This window comes from Musca domestica, unplaced genomic scaffold (genome assembly GCF_030504385.1).
Source record: "Musca domestica strain aabys unplaced genomic scaffold, Musca_domestica.polishedcontigs.V.1.1 1, whole genome shotgun sequence".
Lineage (NCBI taxonomy): Eukaryota > Metazoa > Arthropoda > Insecta > Diptera > Muscidae > Musca > Musca domestica.
This window is the reverse complement of record NW_026712114.1, coordinates 50,761,446-50,789,424: the sequence shown is the minus strand read 5'-3', so window position 1 is coordinate 50,789,424 and position 27,979 is coordinate 50,761,446. Positions and strand designations below refer to the sequence as shown.

General features: G+C 35.6%; 1 protein-coding gene across 5 annotated transcripts in view; it reads left to right on the top strand.

The window, feature by feature from the left end:
* LOC101891325 (protein mesh) overlaps positions 1–27,979 on the top strand; it is a 96,216-nt gene that overhangs the window by 43,422 nt on the left and 24,815 nt on the right. For all 5 annotated transcript variants that reach the window (XM_059123857.1, XM_059123836.1, XM_059123849.1 and 2 more), the window contains 6 exons: positions 240–417; positions 7,309–7,446; positions 18,318–18,486; positions 18,774–19,031; positions 19,246–19,408; positions 19,512–19,685. In XM_059123857.1, coding sequence (XP_058979840.1) covers positions 240–417; positions 7,309–7,446; positions 18,318–18,486; positions 18,774–19,031; positions 19,246–19,408; positions 19,512–19,685 — 1,080 coding nt within the window. The remainder of the gene's footprint in view (positions 1–239; positions 418–7,308; positions 7,447–18,317; positions 18,487–18,773; positions 19,032–19,245; positions 19,409–19,511; positions 19,686–27,979) is intronic.

The window sequence follows — 27,979 nt, the reverse complement described above, 5'->3', positions numbered from 1 at the left end:
CAGCATGTAAAACAGCATCCTTTTAGCATGTCAAACATTTGTAATTTATCCTAAGCACATTTGGTTGGTTTATTTGCTGGTGTTGGTATCACCTCTAATATGATGGATTTTCTTTTTTTCTGCTGAGTATTAGTAAATCGCATAAATACTTCATGTTCTGGTGTTTCGTTGTTTTTTCACTTTTGCATGGTCCATGTTTAATATTTTTTTTTCGTTTCGTTTTGTTTTTTTTTTTGCAGTATGGAACGTGATTTGATGACTCGTACCGACAGATTCGGTGTTGAAGTACGTGAACGCACCATGTGGGATATTCGTGATGGCGTCGTTGGCGCTGAAACTTTCGTACCAAAACACGTTGTTATTACTACCTGGAAAAATGTTTCATTTGCTGGTGGCATTGATAATTCCCTGTTCACGGTAGGTGGTATATATTTTTTTTTTTTTGTGGAATTGATTGAAATATTGGTGCTTCAATCGAAATTCGAAATTTTTCCCAATTATAATTAATGCACATTTTTTAAAATTCTATTGCACAAAATGACATTCCAGGGATAATAGAAGACCTCAAGATCTTTTAGGGATAATGGAAGACTTCAAGGTCTTCTATGGACTTTAGAAGACCTCAAAGACTCAAGGCCTTCTTTTGATTATAGAGGACCTGCAGGTCTTCTATGGACAATAGAAATCCTCAAGGTCTTCTGTAGGAAATATAAGACTTTAAATACTTCTGTGGAGAATAGAGGACCTGAAGCTATTTATGGACGATATAGAACCTGAAGGTCTTCTATGGACAAATGAAAATGAAACCCCTCCAGAACTTCTATGAACGATAGAGGTCTTCTTTTAATGACAGAGGACCTGTAGATCTTCTATAGAAGGCCTCAAAGAACGATAGAAAATCTGCTGGTCTTATATGGACAATAGGAGAACTCTAAGTCATCTATGTGCCATAAAAGACTTCAAGGTCTCCATGAATTATACACGACAAGTCAAGTACTCCTAAGACCTTCTGCAGTTAATAGAAGATCCCAAGACTGCCAATAGGAGACGTTTTCATTGACGATAGAGGACCTCTATGGATAATATGACATGAAGGTCAGGTGGACACCTCAAGGTCCTACATTAAACATAAAATACCTATATTTAAAATTAGAGACCTCAAGTTTCTCCATAAACTATAAAGGATTTATTAGTTAGATACATGATACTGGGAAAGACTTTAAGGTCTTCTTAAGACTATAGAAGATTTCGGGATCTCACAGGGATGGTAGAAGACCTGAACGTCTTCTTTTAATTATGGTTTTCTGTGGACAATAGAAAACCTCAAGGTAGGATTTCAATTTCTGTAGGAAATTGAAGACTTCAAAGACTTATGTGAAAACTAGAAGACCTCAAGGTTTTTTATGGACGATATAGAATTTGAAGGATTTCTATGGGCAAAAAAGGATCTCAAGACCTTCTGCGAACGATAGAGGGCCTAAATTTCTCCTATGGAAAATTAGAAGACCCGATATGCCTCAAGCCCTTCTGTGAAAGAGGTGTTCTATGGCCAATAAAATACCTCAAGATCTTCTTTCGATGATAGAAGGCCTGCAGGTTTTCTATAGAAGATGTCAAAGTCTTCTGTGTAAAAAAAGAAGACCTCAAGGTCTTCTGTAGCGATAGTGTACCTGCAGGTCTTCTACGGTCAATAGAAGAACTCAAGGTGTTCTATGAACAAAAGAAAACCTGAAAGTCTTCGATATCTTCTATTGACAATAGAAAAATGCAAAACCTCTATAGACGATAGAGGACCTCAAGGTCTTCATGGTCGATAGAAGAAACAAATACATTCTACGGCCATTAGAAATGAGATCTTCTATTGACCGTAGAATGTATTGGCCATTTATAGCCGATAGAGAAACTCAAGGTCTTCATGGACAATAGAAGACACTAAAGTGTTCTATGGCATATCGGGCTCCCCGTGATTTGTTCTAAATGGCGAAAGTCTGCCATAGACTGTAGAAAATACTGGGATCATTTATGGAGAGTTGAAGACCTCCGTGTGTTGTAGATGCAACTGGAAACCCGATATTAGGGATCTCAAGACTTTTTTTGACAATATAATACCTCAATCTCATAAACAGGCAATTGATGACCTCAAGCTCGTTTATACATTATTGGAGAACTCAAGTTCATTCAAATCAGTAACTTGTTTGGGAGAAATGATGTATACCTGCACCCAAAATAGGACAAGAATTGCTGATTATCCTGGCAATTCTGTTATTTTTGTGGCCTATTTTGAAAAAATATAAAACCGGAAAGGATATTCTCGCTGTGAATTGTTGTTCAATTTTCCTTCTATTAAATTATTTTTCATTTCCAAATTTTATTTTTCTACTGTAAATAAATATAAATATATTAAATTATAAATTAATTATTTATTTGCAAAAAATCGAAATTACTTCACAAACTTGAAAGTCCCGTACAAAAAATTCATCCGAAATGAATTTGCAATAAATATTCTTGCAAATATTCATTCCATCAAGTCATTAATTCGTATTTACGCAGTTAATTGTTGGTGTTGTTGTTGTTATTGGGCATGTGGTCAGTCAGTTCGTACACGAAGTGTCATCAACATAAACAGAATATCTTGAACTCACGTCAATATTTATGCTGATGAATAACAACGTAGTTCTTAAGAGTTATGGCATTTGTCATAAATGTATTTTGGGGTGGATGGATTTTATTCTCCAAAAAGCACTCAATGTTAATCGTGGAAAGGACAGTTTATTTAAGTAATTGGGGGCGTTTGAATGTTTACTGACAACACACACACAAACACCCTCGCACTCAAACTCGCTCGCACACACGAAACCAACCATTAAGCTTGACACTTTGACAGCGTTTTAGTTGGAGTAGTTGGAAAAGGTGTAAACTTACACCATGTTACTAGTTCTAACACTAGTTTCAATATCATACAAATTCGTTTAGGGGGTGGGCTCAGTTAGGGGGCGATACCCTCGATACATTGGGAAAATGGGAAGACATTTCACAAACATTTTTTTTTTTACGAAAAATTTAATGAAAACAATGAGTCATCCTCAGCGAAGTATCTAGAAATGCATTTTGAACTGATGTCAGAAAAGTTAACATTTTGGCAGGGACTTTGGTTAGGCTATGTTTCTGTATATATCATATACGCTTGATATGTGGCACAACTGTTTTATACCCCATATATTTTCGGAAGAGCCCATAGTTCTCATTGATTAGCAACTTGACCCTACATATGTTTGCAAGATCGACTGACACGTTCTGACTTATTTTATAGATTAAAATATCAATATTAAATTGAATTTAGCCTTAAGCTTATGGTAGCTTCTCCTGTGAAAGGTGGGATCTTTCCACATGATCCTTTGAATTTGGAGTCAAATGTGGGTGACTATACCTTTTTGTCCTATGTGGCTAAAAACCGCATTAAATACAATACAGAAGTCAAACAACTTCTTATAAATTGGTCCTACATAGCCAGGATTATCTGAATTGAATTGTTGATCAAAAATTGTTATTGGGATATTTCGTAACATGTGCATACAGGGTGAGATAAAAACTGCAACAAAGCCATAATTTTTACATTTTTTTTTTTAACATTTTATTAAATCAAAGCAAAAAATGACGGAAATAGCATCAAATTTTAGAATAAGTTTGGATTTGTTCGAATTGGTCACCTTTAGCATGAATTGTGGTCTTCAAACGGCCAATGAAACCGTCACACGCTGCTCGAATGTTGCTCTGCGGTATTTTGGCTTATTCACGGCGAAGCGCTTGCTTGAGGTGATCGACACATTGGTATTTTTTAGTGCCAAACTTGTTTTCCAAAATACTCCAGACACAATAGATTGGTGTTCGGAGATTTTTGTGGCCATTGTGCGCTGGAAATGAAGCGAGGAACCGCATTTTGTAAGCATTCTTGGTTGGCGCTTGCTGAGTACGATGATGCAGAGACCTGTTAGAATGTCTAAGGTTTGCGGCCAAAATGTTTGCATGCCCAAGGCTTTATTACACCCTCCAGAATATTTTCGCGATAACATTCGGCATTTATTCTGATGCCACGGTCGATTATTACGGGCGAAGAGCACCCATCGGCTGTTATGGCGGCCCACACCATCACCATGACCGGCGCTTGAGAAGGTGCACATTTTCAGCTGACCTCTTTGGCAAGTTTGGCTGGACAACGAATGTTTTCTCATCGGATAAAACCAAATTCGGCAGTTCACCACTTTCGCACTAGCGAAGCAACTCTTTAGCTCTTTTGAGTCCGTTTTCTTTCTGTTGCGGTGTAAGTTCTTGCACTTTTTTGAATTTCAATGTCTTTATGAGCTCGGGTCATTTTTCAATATTTTCCGAATGGAATATTGCGCTATGTTCAGCTCACGAGCCATTTTTCTGCCACTGTGACGCGGGTTTCGATCAAGTCGCTTCTTTACTTTTCGAACCATTTCTGCTGATGTTGCTGTTTTCTTCTGTCCACTTCCTTGACGTCGGGCTACGCTACCAGTATCACGGTAACGAGACACATGGTACGAGACACAAAATATTTATTCACATTTAAATGCTGGAGTGCTCTAACCATAGCCACTCGCGGTTTTCGAGCTAAATATCCAACGCTTGAATTCCACCACGAAAAACTTTTTTTCTGGAAAATTCTCACCAAAATGCTTTCGTACGCTTGTAAATAATATAATGATCTGTCACTGGAATAATTGAAACAGCTGTCGGACGAGTGGTTTAAAAATGACAGCAGTCTGAAGTTGGTTGCTGTTTTTTCAGTTCACCCTGTATAGTACACATTTCCAAAAGCAGCTTCATATCTCAATTCCGGATACCAATGGAGACCGCAATATGAAATATAAGAATTCCAGTCCTATCTTTCCCAAATACCAAATAGTACCTTTTAGTACTTTTCGTACAAATATAGGACGCATTTCCATACCACCGCCAAATCTCTAACACAGATACCAAATCAAATTTCAGAATGTTATTTCTATCCCTTTACCTCATATCAATTCAGTACTTTTCGTACAATTATAGTACACATTCCCGAACCACCCGCATATGTCCATGCTACACATGAACAGCGACTCTAATACCTCTAATTTCAGGTTTCCAACACTATATGTTCACCCAATACCAAATTGTATCAAATAAAGTACGTGCACTTGTAGTGCAAATTTCCAAAACTACCTCATTTCACAAATCTACTACTTATAGGGCGTTGATTGTCAGTCAGTCAGTTGTGTCACACCCCCTGCACTTCACCAGTGATTCGTATTCGAAAATTTAGGTTTTTAGCTCATTCTATTTGTCCAATACAACTTATACTTTTCGTACCCTTGAGGTATGAATTTCAAAAAACCCTTCGAAATTTCCAGATTCCGTTTTGTCTCGTCTCTCAGTCAGTCAGTTGTGTCACACTTCTTTAATATATAGGTATTACGCTTACACTGGATTTTAAGTTCCAAAAAAACCTAAGTATATAATATTTCTATTCTCTTGCTAGCGCCTTGCACCACTGACTAGAAATCCAACTCAGACATTTTCGCTCATATTTCGATATGTCTTTCGAAATACATACATAATTAATGCCATTTACACTGTCAATCAAATAGCGAAATATTCAAATGAGTCGCATAATTAAAGTGTCCATTATAAATTCGATATGCAACACACACACACTCACTCACATACCTACAACGTATTTGTAATTACAAAGAATGCATACATATGCAATTTTGCCTGGCACATACATTCAGACACACCTCCGTTGTCACTTTGCATCGCAATCGTATTGTAACTGAATTCCTTATTGTCATTTGAATACCTGGCAGACTAGTTGTCTGCCACTCTGGAACTGGGTCTTATTTAATAATGCCATTATTTACTGGGTAAATAATGTCATGTGTGTCATTCTGTGTGTCTTGCCCAGGATAATGACAATTTTCACATTACATAAGTAAATAACAATGCCAGGATTGCATATTTCATTGTAATGCGTTCGGAAAATTGTGTTGACAATGGTGAACGGTTAGGAAAGGGTGAGGGGAATAAGGATGGGAGAAGCGGAGGGAAATTGTATTAATGCCATAGAGTTGATTAATACATATTATCTTATAATGTGGCATAGTCGTTATGGTATGAAAAGTATAATTTTGCAGGTTAATTCCTAGGTTAGACCACAAGGAGACATATTTATGCAGGAATGTGCATGGAAATAGGATTGGATTTTGAAGTGATATGGGATGAATAATTGAAGAAAAATATATTGTTTTAAGAGAATATGCATATTTTTATACCCTCCACCTTGAAAGGGAGGGTATGCTAATTTTGTCATTCCGTTTGTAACATACCGAAATATTTCTCGTAGACCCCATAAAGTAGATGTCAGTATAAAATTTTATCTCGATTTAACGATGCCTGTCTGTTGAAATCACGATACAGACCACATTACTTCACGTAGAGCTTCAAAATTCGACAGAACAATTTGTATTGTGTCTCGGATGGTTGGTATTGAAAATAGGTCCATCGGTTTTGATATAGCCGCCATATAACGGTACTTTCTGATATTTGGCATTTTGGTTAGTTTTGCCACATGTTTTCGCAGATTTGTCTACAAATTGGTGTTTGTAGGTCATAATAGGTTCTACATCCGGAGGCGGAACATTGTATATATAGGTCCACTTTTTTGTATAGCCCTCATACAACGTAACCTACATATATTCGATATTTTGATGATTTTCGCCACATTTTTTTACGGATTTGTCCATAAATTGGTATATGTAGTTCATAATAGGTTCTACCTCCGGTGGCGAAATATTGTATGCATTAGTCAATACTCGGTTTTTAATAATCCTAGTTACATTTACCCACGAAATTGTTTCAAATTTGGAATTTAAGAAGATTTGGTAGCTAACAATTCTTGATGTATAAAATTGTCTACAGAGGTTCCCCTTATGGTATGGCGCTCCTAATAACGGCCTCATCTACACTATGGTTTTTGAAAAGGTTAACAGCATTATCCAAAAGGTCCTACTGTTATTTGTAGTTTAAATGGAACACGTTTGAACTCAGATACTTTTATATACAAATGTTTCCTTTACCCAAAGGTCCGGTCGAACTATTTTTTTTACTTGTTATATTAAATTTTGCATTTAAGTAGATTTGCAATAAAAATTCAATTTAATTGTACCAATTTTTAATTACTATTTTCAATAACTGTTGAGTTATTATTACATAATTAATTATTCCATAATTGGTTGCTTTTCATTACAGACCAACACATTCCAAATGGTTTTGGCCACCGATGAAGTCTACACCTATGCCATTTTCAATTACGATGTTCTGAACTGGTCTGCCCATACGGAAGCCGGTGGTGATACCACACATGGTGAAGGTGGTGTTCCAGCCTTTGTAAGTATATTTAAAAAATAATATTTGTGTGGTATTATTGAATACTTGTAGAAATAGAATGAAATGTATGCATTAGGTCAGGCAAGGTTTAATGGAGAAATTGTTGCATTGTCCATGTTGATTTATAACAAACCAGTTTTGTGTACAATTTTATTAATTTTATAAGTATCAAAAATTTGGCATAGATCTGGAATTTTTGCATCGCAAGCTGTCGTAGCTCTTAAATGTACATTTTCAACGCACCTATCATATATATGCAACGTTTGTAGGCATATATTAAAGGGTCACATTGATATGGTGTGTGGATTAAAAACCCCTTTCGAACTGAATACTCAATTTGGTGCTCATAATATTGGATTTCCTTTTTATACCCTACACCACGAGGTGGTCAGGGTATTATGTCTTTGTGCATTTGTTTGTAACAGGCAGAAGGAAACGAGATAGACCCATAGTTCCTTTTGATGATCTGCATAGAATCACATTCTGAGTCGATTTATGCATGTCCGTCCGTCCGTCTGTCCGTCCGTCCGTCTGTCCATGTATTTTTGTAAACAAAGTACAGGTCGCATTTATTTGCCCGATCCAGATGAAATTTTGCAAAGATCTTTTGTTTGGCCCAAGGACGAACCCTATTGATAATCGGTCAAAATTTAGATGTAGCTCCCATATATATCTTCGTCCGATTTGCCTTTTATTGTGCACCAAACGTGTAATATCAGCCCGAATCGTATGGAATTTTGCATATACACCCAAATTAGGCCTGAAAATATGTATGCCAAATTTGATCGAAATCGGTTCAGATATAGCTATAGCTCCCATATATATTGTTCATCCGATTTGTTATTTTTGTCCACCGCCGCCGTAATATGCACTATGCAACAACAATATTTGGAAATATATCAAATGCAGCTCAGAAAAACCTTTGCTAAATTTTATCGAGATCGGTTCAGATTTGGATATAGCTCCCATATATAACTTCGTCCGATTTACCTTTTATTGTGCACCAAACGTCTAATATTTGCCCAAATGGGATGGAATTTGGCACATACGACCGAATTGAGTCTAGAAGCTAGTATGCCAAATTTGGTGAAGATCGATTCAGATATAGCTATAGCTCCCATATATATTGTTCATCCGATTTGTTGTATTTGTTACCCCCAGCCGTAATATGCACTCCGTAACAACGATATTCAGGGAAATATATCAAATACAGCTCAGATATATATCTGCCAAATTTTATCGAGATCGGTTCAGATTTGGATATAGCTCCCATATATATCTTTATCTGATTTCAAATTAATTGTTCACCAAATGGGCACTACAAGTCCGAATTTAAAAGATATAAATGCTTCGGCATATTTTATCCTTTGAATTTTAAAATATAATTATAATCATAGGGTGTATGTTTGAATTCTCCCATAAAAACTTTTAATTGTTATGTGGAGCCCAACTAAATTAGCAAAGTGGTGTAGGGTATCATAAAATCGGCCCCACCCGACTTTAGGACTTTCTTTACTGGTATTTAATTAATTTTAATTTTTAATTAATCTTAATCATTTCCACAGTTGGAAAGAAATCTACATTATTTTCGCTGCCAATTGTTTAAAGTGATTTCTTAAAATATTCTTGAAACATAAATAAAATACTTAAATATTGTATGATGAGCAACATCGCATATGTTGTAGCATCTCTTGCCGGTAAAGACTTAAGTACATTCGGCATACTTAATTTCTATTTTGGTTGCTAAACAACCGAACGTGAGCAGCATTTGTAGCTAGGAATTCGAAGGAATCAAAAACTGAAACGAGAAATTGAAAAGTCTTCACGCCATGGAAAGAAACCATAGCAGCAGTCACATGCACGAACGAATAAGTAAATATTTTGACATAAGTATCTGATACAGACACTGATGGTGTACGTGAGCGCATGTGTGTCAGTGTTTGTGACACACATATGCACATACACTTATGTGTATATAATTTTGCACTAAGTGACGTGTCTATAATCACTAACACTCTCAAAGCAATGAATAAAAGGCAGAACAACTAGAACAACAAGAACATAAACTATTAAGAAGATTAAAGAGAATTGTATCTTGAGCGGTAGGCTGGGTTGTGTTTATTTTAAGACGATGAACTTTGTCAGAGGCTAAAAATAACTCAACAAGAATATACACTTAATTTCGAGAAAATTACTTAGGGCCTATTTTGAAAGTGTGTAGTTATGTCAGGAGGCGAATAAAAAAAAAATTGTGTGAATTTGAAATCATGGGTAGAAATAAATATATATAAAGATATAATGAACGTATTTTGGGAAAGTAAGTCTTAGATATTTGAAATTCGGTCAAGTTTTTATTTATAAACCGAACTTAGAAATAATTTAATTAATATTTATAAATAATAAGACTTTTTCTTTATTAATTACAATATCTCGTAATTATCAAATTGCATCTTCGGAGGTAATATTTACATAAAATAGTCAGATATCAAAATATCTCAAGATAATTTAATTATTATTAAATTTTTTAAAATTTCAAAAAATGGAGTACACATTTTCGTCCAACCATAAATTTATTTCAATTTTATTTTATTCATTTGGTGTTATATTTTTTCTCTCTCTTAATTTCCACTGAAATGTCGGATATTTTGATTGGTTTGTTATGCCATATGTCACGTTTGTTTTACCACTTGACATGCACAATTTCCGAATAGATAGATGTGTGCATGTATGTATTGCTTTCGGTGGTTATATAACAAATCCGCAAACCATATCATATTTCTCTTCGAGATGCAGTTGTTCAGCATTCATTCATTTCAAATAAACTCACAAAACTCAACTATGTACAAATTTGGCAAAATGTGTTGTGGCTTTAATGAAAATGCAATTCATATTGAAAATAGTTTTTAATTGAAATGTTTGCACAAATTTATGGAAATTCATTAAATAGAATAGAGTTCCATGTGGAATTAATACTTGATATATATGTGTGGATGAAAATGAGGTAAAAAAAATTTTCTATTAAAAATAATCTGAAAAAAACATTTTCACTGGTCTTCTATAGATAGTTTATTTCACTGTTCCTTCATAGAGTCAATACCTGTCACAGAACCTATCCTACACACCTTTATTATAGGAATATGTCCTTTATAGTGCTTCTGTAGTTAGAGAATCTGGTACAGGATAAATAGAGGGTGTATATCATTCGATACAGCTGAAAAGTGCCTCATCGAAATAACGGTTTTAGACGCTAGGTCTCTTTGGGCCAAATCCATTTCAGGACATTTAGAGTCGAACCAGTCTGTTAGTGTCTGTCTGTTCATCCGGCTGGTAGGTTGGCACATTAACTCTCGAATGGAATATCCGATTTTATCCAAAGATGGTACATGGTAATAATATTGTCAAAGTTCGGATATGGGCAACATTGGATCAAGTTCGGAGATGGGCAACATTGCCCACAAAATGTCAACATTTTCAAAGAAAATAATTTACTGTACAGAAAGAGAAATGATAATCCGATTTTGCTCCAATTATGTAAATCCTAATATTTGCATCAGTGCTAGGTCAAGTGCGAAAATGGACAATATCGGTTTACTCCATCAAGTACCTCCCCCACAAAGGATAAAAATTATGAATAATAAAATTTGATGTAAGTGTCCGATTGTCTTCAAATTACACACATCACAATATTTTTATTAATCCAAGGTCTGGTGTGAAGATGGAATATTTCGGTACACTCCTTCTGGTACCTTCCCTATAAAGGATCAATATTTTGAATATTCATGAAGCTCATAAAACACGAACTTAACATCCGATTCCATTCAGCACAGTAGTTGTATATCGCAGTATTTCCATCAACACAAGATCTGTTGTAAAGATGTAAGAGATCGGATAATTTCTTCTGGTAGCTGCCCCACATAGGGTTGAAGATTTTGAAAAACAAAAGGCTAAAAGAAAGCGAAATAAGCATCCAACTGTCTTAAAAATTCACACATCCAAATATTTTTGCTAACGCAATATCTGTTGAGAATATGATAGATATCTGCCAACCCACAAGGAGTCACAATTTTAAATACTTATATCTATCATAACTTGCGAAAAAAATCAACGATTCTTTACAACTTGCTATATCTAAATGTTTCTCTTAACCAGAAGCATGACATTGATATGGAATTTATGATTTCGCATATAATTGGATATAAATGTTCGATTTCCTTTAAATTTTCAACATACCAATATTTTTGTTGTAGAATACAAATAATGTTTGCACTTACGTCCGGATTCAGTCCAGAAGAAGGTATTTCAAATTTGAGAAAAATCGGTTCAGATATAGCTATAACTCCTATGTATATATTTCATACGATTTGATGGTAAGGATGGTGGTAAGGGTATTATGTCTTTGTGCATATCTTTGTAACAGGGAGAAGGAAGCGAAATAGACCCATAGTTACTTTTGAGGATCTTCATAGAAACACTTTCTGAGTCGATTTATGTCCGTTCATGTATCAGTCAGTCCGTCCGTTCATGTATTCTTGTGAACCAAATGCAGGTCACATTTATTATCCGATTAAGATGAAATTTTACAAACAATATTTGTTTGGCCCAAGGACGAACCCTGTTGAAATTGGTGATAATCGGATTAGATTCAGATATAGCTTCCCCATATCTTCAACCGATTTCGGGTTAATTGTGCATCAAATGGCCAATATCAATCCAAAAGTCCTGAATTTTGGTACATCCTACCGAATTTAGTCTAGAAGCAAGTACATCGAATTCGGAAAAAAATCGGTTCAGATATAGCTTTAGCTCCCATATATATGTTTCATCCGATTTGGGGTATAAGTCCCTCACATGCGTAATATGCACTCCAGAAGAATGATATTTGGTAATGGACATCAGATGCTGCTCGATACTACCTCTGTCAAATTTTATCGAGATCGGTTCAGATTAGGATATAACTCCCATATATATCTTTATCCGATATCAGGTTTATTGTGCACCAAATGACTATTATCAGCCCAAATTGAATGATTTTTGGCAATTACGACTGAATACATCCTATAAACCAGTACTTCAAATTTTGTGTAAATCAGTTCAGATATAGCTATCGCTCCCACATATATGTTTTATAGGATTTGGGGTATAAGTCCCTCACAAGCGTAATATATGCAAAAATGATTTTTAGTACCAAATATCAGATACAGCTTAAAAATAAGTTTATCTATTTTGTCGAGATAGGTTGAGATTGTGATATAGATCAACCGATTTCCGGTTAATTGTGCACCAAATGACCAATATCTGTCAAAAAGTCCTGAATTTTGGCACATCCGACCGAATTTAGTCTAGAAGCAAGTACATCAAATTTGGAGAAAATCGGTTTAGATATAGCGATAGCTCTCATATATATGTGTCATCCGATTTGGCGTTTTTCTTGTTACGGGAGCTGTACTAAATATGCATAGTGGTGTAGGGTATCATATAGTCATTTCCGGCCGACTTTTGACTTTTCCTTACTGGTTTTGATATAATTTGTTTCACAAATATCCCAATATTAACTTATATTTGCTAGCGGTATTTTCGGTTTTTATTTAAAAACTCTCCAAATATTACCTTAACTTTTAAGTTTACTGCTTATATTTTATTCAATCTTTCTACACCGTAGACTGACTGACAAGTAACATTTTAATTATTTTAAATTCAACGGGTGTTTTTTATGACATTTTTATGAATGTGCAAAACTTCTTAATTTCATTTTGGTGGTTTCTACGATATAACACAGTTTCCCGCTAGCTCAGCTAAAGTCATTTCGGATATAAGTAAATTTTAATTATATGTTAGGGGTTTGGCCTTTTTAACAAAAAAGAAAAAAAAATTGAAATGCAAGTAGAAAAAAACACGTTACGTGTTTTCAAAGTTATTTAGTTAGAAACTGTAAAATGCAATTTCCTTTGAGGATGTGATGCTTTGGAGCGAGATTATGTTAAGTGAAATGGGAAGGAAAGTAAAAAAAAACTAGAGTTAGGATGATAGGAGAAAAGTTGAAGTAAGGAAAATTTGAGTAATTACTAGAATAACAGAAAAGACACGTACTAAATAATACAGTTCAAATAAACATGGGGTTGCCATTTCCTAGCGACCTGAAGTAAAAAAAAACTCTTAAATAAACATATCTAACATGACCAACATAAATGTCTTGGTCAATAACGAAATTCGGTTTCCATTCAATTTGTTACATCCGTTAATCTGTTTGTATCCCAATCTTTATCCAACTCAACAAATGTGACCGTAATCACCCAGCCTTTGCATGTTAAATATTTACCCAACTTTGTTTACAAAATCTGTAAAATTTGCTATTTTTATATCCACGTTTTCACACTATTGTCGAACGCACCAGATTTTCGCTTCATAAATTCAATTTTTATCTCGTCTGTAAAAACAAACTATGTAAATTAGTGGTTTATAACGTAAAAAGTTCTATCCGGCATCGAAAAAAATCTATTTACACGTTTTAGGTTTATGGTCAGCAAAGTAAATAAAAATATTTGTTTCGGTTTACCACATTGAAAAAGCAATGTGGCATATTGCAGGCCAATACAGTGAAGTGCGACTATGACGAATGAAACGATAGTGGGGTGCCAAGTCAAATATTTACATAGAAATATCAATGCATATTGGAAAAAGATGGTAGAGAAAGGGTATTGATTATGGTAAATGTTATAATTTGCTAGGTTTTTATTTTTTTAAAGCAGACAGATTTTTTTCCTTACCCTGATTTGGACGATAATTTCCGTATTTAGTAAAATAATGATAAATGGTTAATTATACTCTACAACACTTTGTGTTGGGGGTATTATAAGTTTGATTGGGCCAAAATTTATGTAACACCACGAAATATTGATTTCCCACATAGGAAAGTATATATGGATCTTCATATCTCGCCGATCTGAGTCGATCTAGCTATGTATGTCCGTCCGTCCGTCTGTCCATGTTAATTTGTAATCACTCTACAGGTCGCAATTATGGCCCGATCTTCACGAAATTTAGAATGGAGGTGGGGCTAAGGTCAGAATAGAACCCTATTTCTTTTTGAGGTGATCACATAATATTTAGAGGTCGAAATAGACCAAAAACTGAAAAAAATCCTGATTTTGCAGTTACTCTACAGGTCGTAATAATAGACCAATCAAAGCGAAAGTTAGCATGGGGCTAGAGCTTAGAGCTGGACAGAAGCCTTTCAATTTTGATGGTCATCGGGTAATATTTAGTGGGTTAAACAGGCCACAACATTTGCGTTAAATAAAAGTCAAATTTTCCATTAAACCGCGAATATTTTTAATCCCAGGTCAATTCTGACCGTTACGTAGATTCAGATAGTAAATATATCGGTTATATATAGCGAAATATATATAATGTATATATACAAAGGAAGGGAATGTTAGTTAGAATGCATATATCTCAAGAATGGCTGGACCGATTTTGACAAATTTTGTCAATGCAGAATGCCCTCTTGGCATACAAGTATAAAATCTAAAAAAATCGCAGAAAAATATGCCAATAAAGATGTTGATATAGATTTTGTAGTATTTTGTGATATATTTTTATTGTTTCATATTTTTTATCGCATGCGATTTTTTCAATTTGACTTATAATATTTTGTAATATTTTTTCACCTTACAACACAGGTTGGGGATATTAAATGCATATTGCAATTATCGTCCGATCCTCACGAAAAGGGTAGTGTTAGGCTCAGAAGGGCTAGACCTACTGTTTTCAAAGATGTCCGCAATATATTTAGGGGTTGAAATGGACCAACAACTAAACATTTTCCTGATTTTGCATCCTTTATAAAGGCCATAAATAGAAACCAAAGGACACGAAATCTTGCACGAAGTTAGATTTTAGGACAGTGGGTAGAATGGACTACTATTTCTGTTTGAAAAATACCAACATTACTTACAGACGATATCCGAAATACACATGAGGTGAACTTCTGGCTTTTTTATGCCGATTTCGTTAACGAATATAGCCAAATATCGTATAGATGAGTCTAAATTTGGAGACACAGATTGGCCTCCTGCTTTTGGAGATGATCGCAAAATATTAGGGGGTCACATGAACCAAAAACAGAAAAAAATTCCTTATCACACAATTGAAGCCATTCGACACGCCTGAAAAGAGCGTTAAGGACAGGGAAGAATTCTAGCATTTTGGATGAACATTGAATTATATTTAGCTGTAAAATGGACCACAACAACTAACAGCCCGACGGAGTGCGTAAATATAGGGCAAATATGCCTGGTCATAATACTGAGGGTAATATCTGGGCTGTGCACCGCGAAATCTTCCAAAATGGATTTGGACATAAGGGGGCTTCTAACATATTGTAGTGTTGTAGGGTATCACATGGTCAGCCCCGCACGTCTATAGCCTTTGCTTACTTGTTTTTGATTTTGCAAATGGCAAAGCTATCACATTACATAACACATAACATAAACAAATCTAATAGGCAGTAAGAAAAATTCTCTTCTCTCTCCAGAAGATGCAAAATTGTTTTGAAAGCCTGAGTTCGGTTATCTGTAAAGGTTTTGTTCGTAGCGGATATAGATTGTAGAAGCTACACACAGTGATTTAATATCATTTTTTTGGGCCAACATGAGAATGTTTTGAACAACTGCAGTTGTTGGACTCACAATAGAACGTCAGTTAAACTTAAAAGTAAATCTATGGTATTCTAACATAAGAAAAACGTCCAGGGTGAGATTAAAAACTGCCACAACCTCGGACGCCATAATTTTTACATTTTATTGAATGAAAGCAAAAATGTCGGAAATAGCATCAAATTTTAGAATCAGTTTAGATTTGTTCGAATTGGTCACCTTTGGCACGAATTGTGGCCTTCAACCGGCCAATGAAACCGTCATATGCTGCCCGAATGTTGCTCTGCGGTATTTTGGTCCATTCCCGGCGAAGCGCTTGCTTTATGTGATCAACTCCTTCGTATTTTTTAGTGCCAGCCTTGCTTTCCAAAATTCTTCAGACACAATAGTCCGGAAATTTTTGTGGCCATTGTGAGCGGGAAATGAAGCGAGAAACCTCATTTTGTAACCATTCTTGGCTGGTGCGTTCTGAGTGCGATGGAGCTGAGTCCTGTTGGAATGTCCAAGCTTTGCGGCCAAAATGTTTGCGTGCCCAAGGCTTTAATACACCCTCCAGAATATTTTCGCGATAATATTCGGCATTTATTCTGACGCGCCACGGTCGATAAATACGAGTGGAGAGCTACCATCGGCTGTTTGGCGGCCCACACCATCACCATGGCCGGCGCATGATTTCTGGTGGCCAAGCGAAGCTGCACGTTTTTAGCTGACCTCTTTGGCAAGTAAACACGATTATTATGTTTGTTTACAAACTGTTGGACAACGAATGTTTTCTCATCGGAGAAAACCCAATTCGGCAGTTCACCACTTTCGGCGAAGCGAAGCAACTCTTAAGCTCTTTTGAGTCTATTTTTTCTGTTGCAGTGTAAGTTCTTGCACTTTTTGGAAATTCAATGGCTTTACCCCGAGTTCATTTTTCTATATTTGCGGAATGGAATATTGCAATATGTTCAGCTCACGAGCCATTTTTCAGACACTGCGACGCGGCTTTCGATCAAGTCGCTTCTTTACTTTTCGAACCATTTCTGCTGATGTTGCTGTTTTCTTCCGTCCACTTCCATCGGGCTACGCTACTAGTATCACGGCAACGAGCGATGGTACGAGACCCACAAAAGATTTATTCACATTTAAATGCTGGAGTGCTCTAACGATAGCTTGGGATTTTGCTGCCAAATATAGAGAAATCACACTGTCACGCTTGAACACCATCACGAATAACTTTTTTTCGAATAACTTTTTAATGCTTTTGTACGCTTGTAAACAATATAATGAGCTGTCAGTGGAAAAAAAAATTTAACAGCTGTCGGACAAGTGGCTTAGAAATGACAGCAGTCTGAAGTTGGTTGCAGTTTTTTCATCTCACCCTGTATATGTAGAAAATATTCTGGTATAGGTTGTAGTACTCCTTAAGAGTTTTAAACTTTAAAAATGAATTTTGGAACAATATCTGTCAAAAATTTTGCTAAAATCATCAAAATACCTATTATGTGGGGTACCGTCATATATATACGATATCGTGGAAAAATGTGTCTAAAATTATGAAATTACCGAATATCGGGAAATACCGCTATATGAGGAATATACGATATCGTGGACCTATTTAGACAATTCTCTTCCAGCGGGCAAAGTACTCAGAAGGAACTCCTTGTGTGGATTTGGAGACAATTCCACTGAAAAATGTGACTAAAATCACCAAATTTCGGTGTTTTTTAATAGTTGTCAAAACTTCTTCGACGAAATATTTGTCAATGATTTCCGGGCCGAAAATCCTGCATTATATTGAAATTGTTATTCACGGTTCCATGTTCAAGAAAATCCTGTCCTCAAAATCGTGTTTTCATTATAAAATATATATTTTCAATGATGTCTTGAGAATTTTCGAAGTAAAAGCATTGCAAGCAACACAAATCATACATTTGGTGGCATATGGGTAATAGACTGAGAGTTAAATTCTGTCGGCAAACCAACTCAATCGTTCGTACTTGTTTTCTTTAGTTACATATCACCTCTAAATTCCCTTAAAGACTTATAGTACGTTCGGACCAAATCCACTTACACTGCATTCATTTCATATTTTTTGTAAGCTAAGGCGATTTGGTTTCCCCGCCTGCCAAAGAAACGATAAAACGATTTGAAATATATCCTCTCAAACGACTAAATTCGTTTAGCAAATAATTTATAATTGTGTTTATTTTGTGTGTTTTTCTTCTCCTCCAGGTTGGCTTCAATGCCGGTAATGGCACGCGATCCTACGAATACAAACCTTACAGTCAAAATATGGTGATACGTGATTTGACGGGACGTGGTTGGGGTAATGGTTTCCCTGGCCGTCACATTTTCCGTTTGGATGAGGAGATTTTAATTGGGTCTTGTAACAAGGACATTGGTAAGCTGGTGTTTTTTGTCTTCGTTTTTTTTTTTTTGCGCCACAGACATTCATTAAGACGACGACAATGACGAAGAATACGGGAGAAAAATGAGGGTAATCAAGTAAAATAGGACGACGCCTTATAATCCCTCACTCACTCTCTTTGTCTCGTTCTTTTTTGTTTGAGTATTTGACTTACGGTTTTTCGTTTGTTTTGTTGTTTTTGGCAAAGATTAACCTTTATTTTCTTTTGTTGTTGTTGCTGCTGCTGTTGCTGTTGCTGTTGTACACTACGACTACTATAGATGCTGCCATTTTACCTTTGACCTTTGCCCCCGAATCCGGCAACATGTTGGGTGGCACCGTTGTCAACATTACCGGCCCCTGCTTTGATCCCAACGTCCGTGTTATGTGTCACTTTGATACGGAAGACGTACTTGGCCAATATGTGGACAAGAATCGTGTCATCTGCGTACAGCCATACCTGAAGGCCGAGGGCTATATTCGCTTTGAAATTTCTGTTGGTAATGAGCGCTTCAAATGGCGTGGTAAATACTTTGTAGGTAAGTGTCGGGATTGCTTGGAAACGCTGTGAAGCCAAGCGAAGAGCAGGTGAACGGTGTGCCATAAAGACGGCACAAAATCACCCAATCTTGGCTAAATGACATGAAAATCAACAAAGAAGTGATGTTTGTTTTCCTAGCTAATTTGTTATGTGGAGCTTATTTGCAATTTCTCTTCTTCTACTTTTTCTCTTCCCTTTCACCCACCAAACAGAAACACCTGCGGCTGCCACGGAGAAAATTTTCTTTGAAACTGATGATGTTCACAAAAAAGCCCCCAAGGAGATACGCATCAACTGGAACGCTTACAATTTAACCTCAAATGCAAATGCCAATATTATGATATCGTTGTGGGGTTATCGTGAAACCACAATTCAGTAAGTAAATCAATTGCCACTTCCACTTCCAACGACAACAACAACAACAACACTGACTCATAAACATTTGGTCACATTTGTTTTCCTCTGTTTCCCCACACAGTCCCCAATTGGAATATATTGATGTGATTGAGGCAGCTTCCAGTAATACCGGACACTATATTATATCGCCACAAAACTACATTAACCGCAACAACATTAACAACGATCTGCAATTCGGTTTCATCCAAATCAATTTAACCGATCCCCAGCAATATAATAATTTGAAAATCAGTCCGTAAGTATTGAACGATTCAACTAGACCAACAAGGCCTCTGGGCAAAAACCAAAATGCCGATAAACATACATTCATATTTAAACATTTCATTTCATTTCAATTGCAATTTAATTTTCCTAATGGAATTTGAATTTGTATCTGTGTGTGTGTGCGTGATTTTGTTATGAGGTTTGTGCTTTGTGCCGCCTCCATGACAATTGACCACAGGCAGATGGGTTCTCAATGAAGAGTATTTGTTTGGATTTCAATGGGAAAATTTTTATTGCAATAAATATCGAAATGAAAGTAATAATTGAAACATTTGAAAATAATGTAAAGTAAAATTATTTCATGGAATCTTTATGGTAGGTCAGGGTATTATGTCTTTGTGCATTTGTTTGTAACAGACAAAAGGAAACGAGATAGACCCATAGTTCCTTTTGATGATCTGCATAGAATCACTTTCTGAGTTGATTTATGCATGTCAGTCCGTCTGTCCATGTATTCTTGTGAACAAAATGCAGGTCGCATTTATTATCCGATTGAGATGAAATTTTGCAAACAACATTTGTTTGGCCCAAGGACGAACCCTATTGAAATTGGAGATAATCGGTAAAAATTTAGATATAGCTCCCATATATATCTTCGTCCGATTTGCTTTTTATTGTGCACCAAACGTGTAATATCAGCCCGAATAGTATGGAATTTTGCACATACAACCAAATTAGGCCTGAAAATAAGTATGCCAAATTTTATCGAAATCAGTTCAGATATAGCTATAGCTCCCATACATATTGTTCATCCGATTTGTTATTTTTGTCCTCCGCAGCCGTAATATGCACTCTGTATCAACAATATTTGGGGAAATATATCAAATGCAGCTCAGAAATGCCTTTGCTAATTTTTATCGAGATCGGTTCAGATTTGGATATAGCTCCCATATATAACTACGTCCGATTTACCATTTATTGTGCACCAAACGTCTAATATAATGGGATGGAATTGGCATATACGACCGAATTTAGTCTAGAAGGTAGTATGCCAAATTTGGTGAAGATCAGTTCAGATATAGTTATAGCTCCCATATATATTGTTCATCCGATTTGTTGTATTTGTTACCCACAGCCGTAATATGCACTCCGTAACAACGATATTCAGGGAAATATATCAAATACAGCTCAGAAATATCTTTGCCAAATTTTATCGAGATCGGTTCGGATTTGGATATAGTTCCCATATATATTTTTATCCGATTTCAAATTAATTTCGCACAAAATGGGCAATACAAGTCCGAATTTAAAAGATATTTAAAAGGTATTTTAAATTATAATTATAATCATAGGGTGTATGATTGAATTCTCCCATTACAACTTTTAATTATTAAGTGGAGCTCAACTAAATTAGCAAAGTGGTGTAGGGTATCATAAAATCGGCCCGCCCGACTTTAGGACTTTCTTTACTGGTTTTTAATTGGAAATTACTATACTTTTATCATATTGTTTTTAAACATCTCAATAAATTTAGTTATTATAGGAAAGATAGCATTTTAAATCAAAGTCTCACAAGCCATATTCCTACACTTTTGTTGGCGAGGGAATCTATACGAATATTTCTTAGGAATAACGAATTGCGTTATTGTCTTCAATAATATGCCATAACACTAAAATTTATTACCAAAAAACTGCTACGAAAATTACTATTTGTATAAAGTTGAGGTATAGAGAATTGTAAAGGTTTCAAAAGTAAACTTATAAAAACGTCTTTAGAAAATAAACAGGCCAAAATGGCCCAAAAAAAAAATTAAAAATAACCCAGTAAATCTTAAAAAAAAAAAAAAAAATTAAAAATTTCGGTCAGCTATCCTTGAATGTTTTTGAAATTGTTAAAAATATATGCCTAGGACGTCCCTAATTTTATTTTTTTAATAAACTATTTTCAGTAAGAATGACTTTAAAAATGTTCTTATAAATTAAAGATTTTTTGTCAGAATGACTTTGAAAAAATTTTTATCAGATACAAGGAATCCAATGATGCTGTTCTTTTTTTTAAATAAATACTTTAGGTATGAATGCCATAGACAATTTTCAATAAAATATACGCCAAGAAATCTTGAAGATCTCGATATTATCCGAAATATTTTTTAGTGGAAATTTTGTATATTTTTGATCAGAATATCCTTGATGTTTTCCTTTAAAGAATATATTTTCATAGTTAAATATCTTCGGTCAGGATATCATTCAAATCCCTGATTTTTTTTCATAAATTTTACAGATAGACGGCCAGATTGTCCTTGATGTTTATGTGTTTAAGTTATGTGTTTAAATTGTCGGTCAAGATTTTCTTTAAAACATTTTCTCAAAAAGTACACGAAGTTTATCCAGAAAGACCTTGCAAAAAAATGAATTATTTATATACAGGGCAAGAAAACTGCTACAAAGTCAAACCCCATAATTTTTATTGAATGAAATCCAAAATGTCGGATTATAGGAAAGATAGCATTTTAAATTAAAATCTCACAAGCCGTATTCCTACACTTTTGTTGGCGGAGGAATTGATAAGAATATTTTTTAGATTTGTTCGAATTGGTCACCTTTGGCACGAATTATGCCCTTCAAACGGCCAATGAAACCGTCACACGTTGCCCTGCGGTATTTTGGCCCATTCCTGGCGAAGCACTTGCTTGAGGTGATCGACACTTTGGCATTTTTTAGTGCCAATCTTGCTTTCCAAAATACTCCAGACACAATAGTCCAACGGATTGGTATATGGAGATTTTGGTGGCCTTTGTGCGCTGGAAATGAAGCGAGGAACCTTATTTTGTAACCATTCTTGGGTGGCGCGTGTTGAGTGCAATGGTGCTGAGTCCTGTTGGAATGTCCAAGGTCTGCGCCCAAAATGTTTGCGTGCCTAAGGCTTTGATACACCCTCCAGAATTTTTCGCGATAATATTCGGCATTTATTATGATGCCACAATCGACTAATACGAGCGGAGAGCGACCTTCAGCTGTTATGGCGGCCCACACCATCACCATGGCCGGCGCTTGAGTTCTTGTGGCCAACGAAAGATGCACGTTTTCTGCTGACCTCTTTGGCAAGTAAACAAGATCATTTTGTTTGTTTACAAACTGCGGGACAAGGAATGCTTTCTCATCGGAGAAAACTAGATTCGGCAGTTAACCACATTCGGCAAAGAGAAGAAACTCTTTTGAGTCTATTTTCCTTCTGTTGCGGTATAAGTTCTTGCACTTTTTGGAATTTTAATGGCTTTACCCCAAGCTTTTTTTTCAAGATTTGCCGAATGGAAAATTGCGATATGTTAAGCTCACGAGCCATTTTTCGGCCACTGCGGCGCGGGTTTCGATCAAGTCGCTTCTTTACTTTTCGAACCATTTCTGCTGATGTTGCTGTTTTCTTCCGTCCATTTCCTTCACGTCGGGCTACGCTACCAATATCACGGTAACGAGCGATGGGACGAGACAAAAAAGATTTATTCACATTTAAATGCTGAAGTGCCACTTGCGGTTTTCCAGCTAAATATAAAGAAATCAAACTCTCACGCTTGAATTCCATCACGAATAACCTTTTTTCTGGAAAATTCTCACAAAAATGCTTTTGTACGCTTGTAAACAAAATATTGAGCTGGCACTGGAATAATTTTAACAGCTGTCGGACGAAAGGCTTAGAAATGACAACAGTCTGAAGTTGGTTGTTGTTTTTTCATATCACCGTGTATAGATCGGTAGTATACATCTTCACCTTAAACCTTAGGGTATAAAAAATATAGATGGGACAGCGAATGAGGTTAAAAATGATAAAAATCGTATGGGAGATGTTATGTATTTTGCTTTAAAAAAACAATAGAACTAAAATTTCCACCGCGGGTACCAATAAGTTCAAAGAACGAAAAATGTTGGTATAGGGCTTGTGAAATGAAATGGACCAAACAAACTGATTACAAATTTTCCGAAAGGCATTTTAAAATCTATGAAATCAGTGGACAACAGTAACTTGGGCGATGTGATCAAAAAAGCACTGGATAATTTTTTTTTTTGTCATATGAATGGGTAATTTGTTTGAATATCTTTTTAAGGAAATTCGATTCCAAAAATAATATTTTTTATGTGGGCCTATTCCGAAAACTGGTCATATTTAATAGAAATTTTGCGAGGAGTTTTTCAACCATCAAGATTTCAATTTGGAAAATTACTGTCATAACATAAGAAACTTATGTTCTCTAAAAATAAGTAGCCTCAATTAAAAAACATAGAATAAGGAGGAGGAAATAAAAGCAATTAATATTATTATTTTTGTTTTATTATAAGCTTGGCTTTGCAATTAGCTATTTAAATATTTATTTTTTCCATTCGTTGAAAAAAATCCTACACTCCAACCTACGTACTAGTCACAAATTATTTACCCACGAGGGGCTGCTTGTTCGTTTTCCCGTTTTCACTTCATTTTCCATCAATTGATGTGCCGTACTTAAAGCGCATCGAACATTTAGTCGGCAAATAACCTTGAAATGAAATGCATCCATATCACATTTATCCCTTCCCCTTATTTGGTGATGGAGAAACCTCATCAATGCAGATATTAACTACATACATAGTTACTTTAGTCAGGCAGTCAGGCAGTGAGTCAGTCACAGCAATAGAACTTTTTTTTAGAACATTTAATTTTACGTATTTTTAATGTTCAGCCGGATGTTAAGAGAATTTCTTCTTTTACATACTCTGATGAAGATGCCATTCTTCTTCTGCTGCTGGCTGGCTGGCAATGGCGGCGTTGACAACGATAACTAGGAAATAAACGTTTTCGTTGCTGCTGCTGTTCTTGTTGTTGTTGTTGTTGTCATCATCAGGAGATTTGCTGTTGTTATTATTGCAGTTGCAGTTCATTTACAGCTTACACTAAGTCTCTTACTCTATATAAAAGTACTTTGTAGCTCAATGATGATGATGATGACGATGACGATGGCAATGAGTATTTTGCGATGACGACAATGATGATGACTCTGTTGATGGTGTTTTAATTCAATTTCAAATCAATTGTCTTTAAAAAAAATGTGGGTAAAATATAGTACATATATATATGGAGAGCAAGCTAAATCTATCGCCAATTTACAAACAAAATACTGAAAATGTCATTCAGTTTCCTAATGACTTAGATATGCAAATAGTGGGGTGATGGAGGGTATGGTTTTTTATGTGGGTCACAAAACCCCCGAAAACATAAATTTTCTATTCGGAATGATTCCATTGTCAAGGGATGTGGTATTTTGTCTGTGAAGCAATGCATCGGTAGTTTGGCATTTCGGTTTTGCCAAATTGAAAATTCGTGTAAATTCTAAATGCATTGCAATGTATGTGGTTGAAGAGAATATTTCCTAGGAATTTCCATTCATTTGACAATACGAGAAAAAATTTACGATAATTCATGTGAGGTGCACATTTTTTTTGTTAAAAAAAAGTTCTTGTTAGATATTGAATATTTTTGGGTTTCCGGGGGTGAAACCATTGCTTTGGTTAAACTTATAATTTTGGGTCAATATTTTGGTAAACCTTCCAAGTGGGGATAACATCTGAATATTTTGCAATATGTTAAATTACAGGGTGAGATAAAAAAAACTGCAAGAAAGAAATACGAGCGGAAAGCGACCATCGGCGGTTAGGGCGGCCCATAGTTTGCACATTTTCAGCTGACCTCTTTGGCAAGTCAACACGATTTATTGTTTGTTTACAAACTGCTGGACAACGAATGTTTTCTCATCGGAGAAAACCAAACTCGGCATTTCACCACTTTCGGTCAAGCGAAGTAACTCTTTAGCTCGTTTTAATTCTATTTTCTTTCTGTTGGGGTGTAAGTTCTTGCTTTTTTGGAATTTCAATGACTTTACCCCGAGCTCATTTGTCAATATTTGCCGAATGGAATATTGCGATATGTTAAGCTCACGAGCCATTTTTCGGCCAGAGCGGCGCGGGTTTCGATCAAGTCGCTTCTTTACTTTTCGAACTATTTGTGCAGATGTTGCTGTTTTCTTCCGTCCACTTCTTTGACTTCGGGCTACGCTACCAGTACCACGGTAACGAGCGATGGTACGAGACACAAAAGATTTATTCACATTTAAATGCTGGAATCCTCTTACGATATCCACTTGTGGTTTTCCAGCCAAATATAAAGAAATCACACTATCACGCTTGAATTCAATTACGAATAATTTTTTTTCTGGAAAATTCTCAACAAAATGGTTTCGCACGCTTGTAAACAATACAATTAGCTGTCATTGGAATAATTTTAACAGCTGCCGGACGTGTGGCTTAGAAACGACAGCAGACTGAAGTTGGTTGCTGTTTTTTTCATCTCAGCCTGTATATTTTTCATCCGATTGGTGTTTAGGGCCCTAAAATTCGTAATATGCATTCGACAACAATGATATTTGGGACCAAATATCTTTCAGAGCTCGGGAATACCTTTGCCAAATTTTATCGAGAACGGCTAAGATTTGGATATAGCTCCCGTATATATCCTTAATCCGATTTCAGGTTTATTGTGTAAATAATGGCTAATATCATTCCAAGTGGAATGAATTTCGGGATGTATACTTCCATTTTTGCAACTCGGCTCCGATATATTTTTATACCCTACAGGCAAAAGGAAACGAGATAGATCCATAGGTCCTTTTGATGATCTGCATAGAATCACATTCTGAGTCGATTTATGCATGTCCGTCCTTCCGTCTGTCCACGTGTTTTTGTAAACAAAGTACAGTTCGCAATTATTCCCCTATCCAGATGAAATTTGCACAAATCATTTGTTTGGCCCAAGGACGACCCCTATTGAAATTGGAGATAATCGGTAAAAAATTTAGATATAGCTCCCATATATATAACGTGTAATATCAGCCCGAATAGTATGGAATTTTGCACATACAACCAAATTAGGCCTGAAAATAAGTATGCCAAATTTGATCGAAATCGGTTCAGATATAGCTATAGCTCCCATATATATTGTTCATCCGATTTGTTATTTTTGTCCTCCGCAGCCGTAATATGCACTATGTTACAAGAATATTTGGGGAAATATATCAAATACAGCCCAGAAATACATGTGCCAAATTTTATCGAGATCGGTTCAGATTTGGATATATCTCCCATATATAACTTCGTCCGATTTACATTATATTGTGCACCAAACGTCTATTATTTGTCCAAATGGGATTGGCACATAGGACCGAATTGAGTCTAGAAGGTAGTATATCAAATTTGGTGATGATCGGTTCAGATATAGCTATAGCTCCCATATATATTGTTCATCCGATTTGTTGTATGTGTTACCCACAGCCGTAATACACACTCCTTAACAACGATATTCAGGGAAATATATCAAATACAACTCAGAAATATCTTTGCGAAATTTTATGGAGATCGGTTCGGATTTGGATATAGCTCCCATATCAAGAGTTTTTTTAGATTTATTTATTCTTTTTATTACAAACTTGCTCAGCACAAACATATGTCAGCATTTTCCAACTATCTAACTCTGCAGCATACTTTCGTCAAGAGAATGCAACATGTTTTACAAAATAAAAATATAACTCTCACTACTTAACTACTCTCGTCTCTGTGTCTGGTCTGGCCAACTAAAAATTAAATCATTTTGTCAACCCTAAATACACTTTGGACACCTATTTAACAAACTATGATGGCTAAATTATGTGTCCAGTATTTGTTTACAGCCAACAGTGTCCATCGTGACAACGGCCGGTCTTTCAGTTTACCTTTCGCTTATTACTGGTAATTTACATTATTATCAATGGCTGACTAGCTGGTTGAGTAACTGACGGGAGGATTGTGGTAAAGTTTTAAAAGCTTTGTAAATATTTCATAAGACCATAACGATGGCCATAATGCAGTTGACAAATTTATAGAATGTTTTATTTTCTGTGGTATGAGGGAAGGAAAACGTCAAACTTCGAGAATACCAGCCCCCTTGTCTGGTCAATCACCTTGTGAGTGGAAAGTGTGTCATTGCTATTTCGCTTTGGCTTTAATGTGAAAATCTCTCTTGTAATTTACTTTGTCAGACTTTCAATGAGTTTCCAATAGATTGTTTTTTTAAATGTTTTCTTCTGCAGCTTTATTTGTGAAATAAAATTCGAAGAAATGCTTACAAAAGAACCATTGAAAATACTACTTTTATTCCTGCTAAGCATATTCATTACTTTCATCCGCCTGCCTAGAAAACTGGAAATCATAAATTATTTTTTTTCTGAATTTTGATTAAATTTACTGTTTTTTTATTATAAGAAGGAAACT